The following is a 10,787-nucleotide window of genomic DNA, read 5'->3' as shown; positions in this document are numbered from 1 at the left end:
GAAACTAAAATATTGAATTCTCCTCTCGTGTTGAAATCTAAGGCTGTATTTTGAAATATTTTTAATAAAAAGTTCATCATTTAAAGACAATCGATCGTCTGCCTCTGCCATGAATTGGTGTCCTTTCTGTTTTTTTGTTTTGTTTAACTCGAAAACTGAAGCTTTAAACAATAATTTGTGGCAAATTAAATTTTTCTACAATACTTACTTACACTAATTACAGTTATTCAAGCACAAACATGTCTGCGTAATTATATCGTGTATGCATGCGTGCTTCGCTCTCAATGATTTTTGCTCTCGATATGTGTATTTAATTCGCATTTTAACGTTCCATACCTTAAGGCGTCTATATGCATAAGCATTTTATAAGCTTATGTGTGTGTCTGTGTGTGTGTAAAAATGCCATCAGCGTTTAACGCACAAATATATGTATGTATATGTATGTATATATAGATTTTTGTTGAATTTGGCTTGCAGTTTACACTCGAAAATATTTATACTAAGTGCGTGTGTATCTAAAATTTGAAGCACATTTAGGGAAACTTAGGGTTGACCCTTTGTGAGAGTTTTTTAATTGCTTATACTTGTATATCAATGTCAAAGCCGCAGTTAATACCTATGTATATTTATACTCATATAGTCTATTAGGCCTAAGGATCTTAACTCTTACACTGCACTCTATGGTTTTGGCTTCAAGTGAAAACAATGTTTAGGTCTGTAAGGTTGTTCTTTGGGGGCGGATCATAATCATAAATCGCTACTGCCTTCTCATTACTTGAGTATAGAACTATATATATATATATATATATATATATATATATATATATATATATATATATATATATATATATATATATATTGATGTGCACCTTAAGAATAACTTTATACGTACTTTCCAAGTTCTTGTTTCGTTCAGCTTAAGCCTAGGGGTAAAACAAATACATCAGAGCTCGACTACAAATGTCCAGACCTTAACAACAAACTCATTTGCATGAAGAGCCACGCGATGGCGCATATCGCCTGCGGTCCAGAGCTGTCCAGAGTAACGCCATGGGCCCCATTGACGATTTCGTCCTCCTCTCCCAGACTGCCGCCATTACTGTTGCCATTGCTGTTGCCATTGGTTTTATCTAGGAATGATTTTTGTTCAGATAAGCCGATTTCATTCAAATTTGATTGATAGCGCGTATCTGAGGCGTTGGATGAGAGCACATGAGTCGGAAGGAGCGGGACACAAAGAGAGCAAATGGTAGACAGAGAGAGAGAGAGAGAGAGACAAAGAGAGTGAACAAGCACGATGAGTTGAATAAAGTGAGGGGAATATATAAACCATGATAATGAGTACAAGCCTAAGTCGGTGATATACACTTACTTTTGTCCTGCGCATATATCGAACGCGTTGAATCGGCGCTACCATAGCCAATGCTATTACCCTCCGACCAGTGCGCATCGGTTGTGTACAGATTCGAGGGCGCTGTAGTGGGCGGATAGGAGACTGCAAATGTAGAAACAGAGAGCAGAAGCATTATTATCAGATAATACTTTTAAATATAAATTTATTTCATATAAAATTTAATGAAAAAATTAAATAATACCATTAACAAGAAAAACTATAAGATATATTTCACAGATTTTGTTGGACGAACAACTTTTAGTAACAATTTTTGATAACAGTTTTGAAATTAATGAAAAATTATTCTATTAAGACTTTTGTTTGTAACAATCGTTCCCATTGGTGTAGCGGGCAGCTGCCCCTTCGCAGAATTGTAACGCATTCAAAATATTGTTGCCCATAAAATTGTACAATATATTAAAATCTTTTCAACTATTTGGTTCTTATGAATACTTATTGGAGCGACTTTTCGGAATGCCTGAATTATTGATTTTAACAAACGCTTGCTTAAGGCCAACAAAAAACAGAAGCAGTACCTTTATATGGACTCTCAATATCACTCTGCTAGGATTGGATCAGGTCAGTATAATGCCTGAAGTACAATAGTTGAACATTTTGCAAAAATGTAAGTCTATAGACAGTTGTTTGTGCAGCAGCTTTAATCAAGTCTTTATTTATACATATAAATAAAATTGTGTAATCAAATCTTTATATTTATTACATATACAGAAAATTACGTATAATTTTATTTTTTGATGGTTGTCCCTAAGAAATTTCTCCGTCATATTAATAATGAATTTATTCAGGAAATCCAAAATCTTGAATCCCTCTAACAGAACTCCTGACTAGGCCCATGGCCGTTTCTATGTCTATAATGATTCCCTTCGCTATGATGGGAGTATTTTTTCCTAGAAAATAGACGCTGTTACGCCTCTTTTTCAACTTCTTAGCAGATCATTTCTCCCTTGGGATACAGTGTAAGAAAATCAGGCATTAAGGGATGACAAGTTTAAAAAATTCAACAAAACATAGCATTTTTTTCGTTTTTGTACAAATAGTCAGGAGAGTTGAGAAGTTGAAACAAGTAACCAAAAAGCTTCGTGGAGTTGCTAAAGCATTTTTTTTTTCAAAAAAGTAAAAAATCAGATAAAAACATATAAACAACGAAGTGGACAATACAGCCAGGTTTTTCTTTATCAAGACTACTATTCATAAGACTGACTAGCATGTTCGAAAGACCAACTATGTATTGAATATTTTCGAAGTAGTGTTACAGAAAATATATACAATACTATTGTATGTTAATATGAATAATTCCATCAGAGAATTCCTCTTTCAATTAGTATAAAAGCTTAGGCTTTCTTCGAATTTTTTAAGGATGACCAACATTTTGCCTATCTTTTAAATATAAGTAAATTTTAATTCTGTTTATTCAATAATTTAAAAAAAAAAGTTTCACTTGTATATAATTTTGAATTATAAACAATTTAGAGCTTTAATTCGATTTCCACCTAATATTTATATTTGTGTTTTCCTTTTGATGTAAATTTGTGTGTTGGAGGAAACAAAAGTAGATAACTTCATTAAATTCGGGAAATAATACAAGTTAATGAGGATACTGCCAGATTTCTATATAAATATATATGCTAGTCCAATAATTTAAAATAAAAAGTTTACTTGTTAACATTTTCAAATTTTAATTGTTTATAGAGCTTTAATTCGATTTCAACCTAATATTTTTAGTGTTCTTTTTACTTTTTTTAACATTTTCGTACTTGGAGGAAAGAAAATGAAACAAAGTTATTGAGGATTTGCTCTTTTTTCCCGATTTGTACATTTCTGAGAAGCATTTTGAATGCCACAAGTTTTTCTAAATACAAATAGTTCAGTTCAGCTGCATTGCCACTTGGTTCGGCTATCCCTGTTGCGTATATCCTTCTCCTGCATTTCCACTTGTCATTGCCGCGTTTCGCTTCCCCATCGCTGTTGGCTATTTACTTTACATTTTTTCAATCTTTCAGAGGAAATTCCGTGCATTTGTTGGTCGCAGTATTGTTGTTATCATAAAATTTACATATTCCAATTGGCATTGTGAGCACGTTTCATTTCATTTGATTTTTGTTTATTTAAACATTTTTGTACGCTCGCTTAACATTTCACTCGACAGAGTACGCTCCAGTTGATTATGCAAAATGCTAATTATTTTGTATTTTCATAATAATGTGACAATATGCACATTTTTACCGAAACACTATGCCAGCCTCGGTCTCCCAAAAGGACCCCATATCGTGTGTCTATATGCCAGTACTCGTATGCATGCATGTTTATAATTAAAGCGCTCTCTGCCATGGCCACTTTTCAATTTGTGCACAAAAAGCGCTCGCATTTTAATTACGCGCCTAATTTGTTTTGGCATCGAGTTTTCCCAATGCGTTCCAAAAGGGCTTTTGGCCAACACATGTCAGGCCGTTGGGTTATCGGGCTGTTCGGTTTTTGGAGTAAAGTGGTTGGCTGGTTGGCTGGTCGGTTGCATTTAATGCATTTGTATGCATACATATAGTATTTGAAATCGGCGAAATTATTTTGATGCTCGTTGATTTGCAAGCATCGCCTATTGCCTATTAAGCAGCTAAGTGGGCGGCGGGCAATTGAAGCTCGACATATTTCAAATCAATATGAAAAACTAATTAATATGCTGACTTTTGTGCCATGAATTTGATTATGACAAATAGAAAGATACAGATGGAGAGAGGGAGAGAGATAGAGAGGCAGGGAGATGGGCAGAGCGCGGTTTAAATTAATTAAAAAGGGCGAAAGTGTCGGAAATAGAATCTGCATTTCCATAATTTATTTATGCGTCAGTTCTGAAATTTTAATAAAAATAATAATAGAACGTAATTAAAGAGGAGCTCTGCGTCATAATTTAAGGAATATTTGTTTAAATAAGCAAGTATTTTAAACAAAAACCTCCCCATAATGAGGTTTGAATGTAATGTGTGCGAAATAAGTAACTGGGACAAAACATGACTATTACTTTTTATCACTATTACATATCGTTTGTTTTAAAAATATATATATATGAATATAACAAAATATAAATATAATATGTAGTATATATAAAAAATATATAAATATTTATGTTTTGTATTATTATATTAATTCGGCCTGTATTGCATTATTTTTTATCCTTTTTTCTGCCAATATTTCTAATCATCTTCTCCTTTGCTTATAGCAAGAATTTTCCCCAAAGTACCGCTAATTTTTACCTTTATGACTAAAGATAGCTTGCAGCTTTATTTGCTAGAGCGAAGCAAGTTGGGAAAAATAATAAAAACTATTCTTAAACGACTTCCAAAAAGGAGGAGGAGGTTATTAATTCGACTGTGTTTTTGTTTTATTTTTACTTTTTTTATTTTTCATTACTTATTACTTATTATTCAGAAATAAAATACCGGTTATGCATTTTATTAAATCCAGCGCCCATTATTATAAATAACCTTAATTACACGGGATTCTTTTGAATTTATTACTTTTTTTTGTGTTAATTTTAACCCATTTCAGGACAATAGCTGCTTTGAGATCCATTAGAATATAAAGCTCCCTTCCAGGGGCAGAAACTTTATTTGAGAGAACTCGCCAAAGGTTCTACATTGGATTTAGGGCTGGTTTTTTTTCAAAAATTCTGAAATCTATGGGTGGGCGCAGTAAAATTTGTTAATAATAACAATTGGTTAATATTTTTCGTCGCCTAATATTTTATTTTATCACCCATCCGGGCAATATTTCCATGACTCAATCATATTGGCTTATGACTGGAAAGTAACTCGGATTTGGACAGTTTTTTTTTTCACATGAAAAGCCAATCCTTTATTTATAATAGCTGATCTATATAATGGCCTTACATGTGTGTTAGTTACTAAAGCAGCAAAAACAATAGACTCCTAGGTGGGGGGGAGGGGGGGTGAGTGTGAAAAGGTCAAGCGATCAAAATTCTGAAATAGAAGGCAAAAAGGACCCCTTAACTGCTTCAACAATTGCACAACAAATCCATCACGTAATTAAGCCAAAGACGTGATATTAACTCACAGCTTGAGCTGCAAAATTCAAGCTTTAGAAACAAAAGGAAAAAAATATCAGATTTTCTACGTACTACAAGTATATATGAAATAAAATTTAAGTTTGCCAAAGGCTCCTGCAACTCATGTGAGTGAGTTGTCTTCGTCCTTTTTGGGGAGCTGTGCGGCCACACACACACACACACACACACAGAAAGTTGTGTGTGCCAGCCAGCTCCACACCTTAGCCTTAGCCAGAGAGCACGTGACTTGATTCTCGCCGGCTTGATTATGTCGCACCCTATCGCCCAATGTGCCGGGCATATACGTATCAGTGGAGCCTCTGCCCCAAACTACTTTCGATTACGTGCTGCTCCGTCCGTCGGTTGCTCGTTGGCTGCATGTCGTGCGTGCTTTGGTCAGCGCGTCAAGCAATTAAGCCAGGACATTGGCTCTATGGTTAGTCGAATGGTGGCATTAAATGCGGTCGGGATTTGCCATAGTCGGCCATAGTCTCCGGTCGCCTTTGTTGCTGCTACATGTGAAAACGGAATCGGCTAAATGGCTGAAATTTGTCAATTTGTGTTAAGGCCAATGCGGCACTTTTTCAACGCTGATTTTCTTCTCAACGAACAAAGGATATGGCCCACTGAGCACATAATTAGTTGTGGCGTTGCTTAAAGTTGAACAACTCCACTAGTTTGCCATTCAATGAGCAGGCTTGCTTTAAGCTATTTAATTTAATTTAGTTTATTCAAGCTCTGTTTTCCTTCAATTACATTTCTATAACAAAATAATAGACTCTACCAGAGTGCCACTTGGCGTATGCGTAATAAAAAATGGCAATTTTAAATGCATTTCAGGCTCGCTCTTAACTTAATCAAACATCTCACAAAATGAAAGAGTAGTGCACTTACCATACAATCGTATAATGCCATCCGTTTCGCCTCGGGGGTTCTTGGCCACACACTTGTAGATGCCATCATCGCCGCTGCTCACATTAATGATTGTGAGCTTCATGTGCGTCTTATATGCCGGCACGCCGACGCTTGATTCCACTCTGTAAAGCAATGGAGAATAATAAAAAGAAAATACAGTTAAATTACAGTAAGATATCACTTTTCACTTAATACGCACATAAATTATTTCTTTTTTATTATTTATTCTATTCTATTAATTTGTTAACAAAAAATAGCCCTTGTTATAGGCCTAACTACTGCACTATTTTCCCTGCTGAAGAGACTAAAGATGGCATCCACATTTTTTTGTAGAGCCAGGCAGTTATAAAATCCCTGAAGGCATCCATCCAGGTGGCTAGCAGACGAGAAAATGAGCCACCAAGGTATTGAGGGCAAAGGCTGGAAACAGAGCTAAGCCTGGTAGCAGAAACCTTAAAAAAAAGTTGCTCATCAGTAGAACAACAATAATACCACAAACAAGACTCGAATCCGGCTCCAGCTACAGAGAATAAAATGCAGACTGCCTGGTAGCTGCCCATAATAAGAAGCTGGAAATTACAGAAACCGACAGATGCAGAAAGTGCAAGGACCTTTAAAAGCTAGAAAAGCTAAAAACACCTCGAAAACCACTACCCAGTACTGCTATCAGAAATAATAAAGAAATAAATAAATAAAGAAATAAGGAAATAATTAAAGAAATAAAGAAGTAAAGAAATAACGAAATATACAAGTAAACAAAAAATAAATAATGAAATATAAAAATAAAGAAATAATTAAATAAATAAAGTGTGAAATGCCATAAAATACAGAAGTAAAAATTAATGAAATAATAATATAAAGAAATAAATAAAGAAATAGAGAAGCAAAGTAGTAAAGAAATAACGAAATATACAAGTAAGCAAATAAATAAATAAAGAAATATAAAAATAAAGAAATAATTAAATAAATAAAGTGTGAAATGCCATAAAATACAGAATTAAAAATTAATGAAAAAATAAAATAAAGAAATAAATAAAGAAATAGAGAAGCAAAGTAGTACAGAAATAAGAAATATACAAGTAAACAAATAAATAAATAAAGAAATAGAAAAATCAACAAATAAATAAAGTGTGAAATTCCATGAAATGTAACTAGATGCTTTTTTCATTATTAAAACGCTCCCCGAACTGAACTCCAATATTCTGCGACTTGATATCCATTAACACCAACTCGATCTATATATCTTGAACTGTCACCTAAGAGAACCTTTGTTTTATTGCAATAATTGTAATAAAAGGCAATCAAATTCAAATCGAATGATAACCGTTCAATTTTTATTTTGAAATATCACTTCAAAATATATTTTTCAAACAAGTTTGTAAAGGAAAGAGAGGGGAGCGTAAATTGCAAAATAAAAAATAGTTCCAGAAAATAACAAACTAAACAAAGTAGGAGCTAATAAATAAATTAATTGATTAGCTATTATTTTAATTTGACTAGATTTCTCCATCTTAGGCTTTTCTAACTTATAAGATGCTTTTTATAATTTTTTGATGTCGGCAACCAATGTTTGTTGACATAAATATATAACTTAAGCTAAAAATGTTTATTTAACTACATTTGTTATTGTTTGGAAAGATTTGTTGGTGTTGTGGCATTGTTAAGCAATAAATTAATTGTTATTATCTCTTGATACTTACTTGTATTTATGTGAATCGTGAATGATTGGTCCCTCGCCGCGTGTCCAATAGTTTAGGGATGTTGGATGCGCTTCCGTAAAACATTCGATGGTGACATTGAAACCTTCTGGTGCGCCAACCAACTGATGTGGTATTAGTAGCATGGGAGGAACTGAGGGGAAATAAGGTAAATATTTATTTATTGACAATAGTTGCTATACATAGATAATATTATAAAAACTATTTACAAATTAGGAGTGCTAGCTACCTTGGAAAAAGTAATTATACTTGTAGTTGCTTAAATGGAATTAAACATTTGACTGTGAATCGGGGCGTATGGCGAATAAAATTCCCCCAACGTGTCGAAGACGTTGATAGACATAACTATATTGTACAGTTATTTTGTAGGCTGTTTAGCTTTTAAGTTATAAATTGTAACGTAATACTATATTATATCTTGTTTTTGTTAAATAAATATTGTAATTTGTATCAACAGCCCATTTTGTTGATTTAATTAAATAAAAACAGATTTAAATTAAAGTTTTTAATAAACTAAAATTTCAAAACATTCATATTGTCAGAATTTAAAATACTTTTTCTTACAAAAACAAACTCCTTTTGTTTTGTTTTATAGGCTGATTATGAAATGTAATAGCATATTTAATAAAATAAAAATAAAATCAGCAGAATTGAATTAAAAATTTGAATAAACTAAAATTTCAAAACATTCATATTGTCAGAACTTAAAAAATTCTTTCTTATAAAAAAAAACCTCCATTTCTTTGGTTTATGATTATGAAATGTGATAGCGTATTAAATAAAATAAAAATTTACAAAATCAACAGATTTAAATTAAAATTTTTTATAAACTAAAATTCCAAAACATTCATATTGTCAGAATTTAAAATATTCTTTCTTAAAAAAACATCCTATTGTTTTGTCTATGATTATGAAATGTAATAGCATGTTAAATAAAATAAAAATTTAAAAAACCCACAGATTTAAACCAAAAGTTTTTATAAACTAAAATTTCATGATATTTTAAAATACGTTTTCTTATTTTTTATTTATGATTATGAAATGTAATAGCATATTTAATAAAATAAATATAAAAAGATTCAACAAATATAAATGAAAAGTTTTTATAAACTAAAATTTCAAGACATTCATATTGACAGAATTGAAAATACTTTTTTTTTTTTTTAAATAACTTCTTTTAGGTTTAGTTTCATTCTGAGAGCCTTTGGCAGGAGGTCGGGACATGGTCGCTTGTAACCTGCTCCTTAATTTATTGTGCAGTTTAAATTGTGTGTAGCACTCATTCGTTTCCCATATTGACAAACAAAAGTTTCAAGTCTAATTTATTTATGCATAGTTTTTGGTTCGGCTTATGCAAATGCTGCAGTCACAGTTTGAAGCAGAGTTTTTCTTATATTTTTTGTATGTTTTTCTGCTGCCTGCCTGCCTGCCTGCCTGCCTGGCTGTCTTGCAACTGATTTTCATTTAAATGAGTGCAAGACACAAGGCGGCACTTTGCCTTTTATTTGCCTAACCATGTCCTGAGAAAGTTGCCTCCGCCGGCTGTCACCAAGCCAGCAACGAAACCTGCCACCTGCCCCAATCTCCCACAGCCGAAGTGGAAAACTATTTCTTGCCCCCGCTCTGACTCTGGCTCTTGGCTGTGCAAAAAATCTTATGAATAGCATTATGCTGCGTTTTTGAAATATTCTTCTGGGCTGGCTGTGTGTGCTCGAGTTCGTATCATCCTTGCTGTCGATTTTTTGTCTCGAGCCTTTGTGTGGAATTCTTAGCTCCCCAGCTTTCTTTTTTTTTTTTTTGTTTTTTTGTGCTTAAGTCAATGAGCGTGTCGTGAGTTTTTGACTTGCGCAGTAATTATGTAAAACACCTATAGAAATTTTCTTGCGATTTGTCAATGCACTGCGACCCAAACCAAGGCTTTCAAAAGCGCGAACTTCAGGTGCATTCGGCGCACATTTTTAATTAAGATATTAAATGTGAGTCGCATTTTATTCTTCTTCTTTTTTTTTTTTTTTGGTCTGCATGAAGACTAATGAACATTTTTGCATTTCTCATAGTTGCGTGGCACTTTTCTTTTTCGTTTCTTTCTTTTTTTGTCATTTCTTGCCATCATCATCATTAGGGCTTACCACAATGCCTCAAAGCCCACAATAGGCCTCTTATACCCCGTTGTCATTCTCGCTTCGTTTCGCATTGCTGTCCACTTTACCTTTTGTTGATTTATGGTTGCCGCGGGCTGCCAATTAAGTTGCGGCAAAAAGGATGCAGTCCATCCAGCATTATTATTATTTCTCTTCTTTTTTTTTTTGGTTTTTTGTTGAATGGTCATTTCGGATGCGCAACATTTCAGCAATTGAATTTTTAATAAGCTCGGACACAAATTAGCGCCTTTTTGTGTTCATAAAGCTGGCTTGCGATTACGAAGGTGCGCAACTGAAGGGGCTTTTCACCTTTTTTTTTGTTTGTTATAATCCTGTAATCAAAATGAGCTTAAGTGCTCGAGCTAAGTGTGACAAAATGCGCACCTAATTAGCTTGTCATGACGTTGATGGCCCTGCTCTTGTCACTGAGTTGGAGCACTAATTTGATGAGTTGGACGCTGCTATTATAGAGAATTATCTACTCTAAATACTTGCACAACTAAATAGCTTGATTAACTATTTAATTCAAATGCATTCATTAA

The 10,787-nt window shown here is 33.4% G+C and overlaps 1 protein-coding gene across 1 annotated transcript in view; it reads right to left on the bottom strand.

Annotated features, from left to right (window-relative positions):
* Window positions 1-895: 895 nt before the first annotated feature.
* The window catches only part of LOC115626588 (lachesin), a 32,969-nt gene continuing 23,077 nt past the window's right edge, over window positions 896-10,787 (bottom strand). Inside the window, exons 6-10 of the mRNA XM_030521970.1 lie at window positions 8,087-8,237; window positions 6,366-6,508; window positions 1,373-1,495; window positions 984-1,190; window positions 896-923 (exon numbers count right to left, since the gene is read on the bottom strand). Of these exons, the coding sequence (XP_030377830.1) occupies window positions 913-923; window positions 984-1,190; window positions 1,373-1,495; window positions 6,366-6,508; window positions 8,087-8,237 (635 nt within the window). The 3' untranslated portion in view covers window positions 896-912. The remainder of the gene's footprint in view (window positions 924-983; window positions 1,191-1,372; window positions 1,496-6,365; window positions 6,509-8,086; window positions 8,238-10,787) is intronic.

This window comes from Scaptodrosophila lebanonensis, unplaced genomic scaffold, assembly GCF_003285725.1.
Source record: "Scaptodrosophila lebanonensis strain 11010-0011.00,11010-0021.00 unplaced genomic scaffold, SlebRS2 tig00000085-arrow-pilon, whole genome shotgun sequence".
NCBI classification, from domain to species: domain Eukaryota; kingdom Metazoa; phylum Arthropoda; class Insecta; order Diptera; family Drosophilidae; genus Scaptodrosophila; species Scaptodrosophila lebanonensis.
This window is presented reverse-complemented; position numbering and strand designations above follow the sequence as displayed.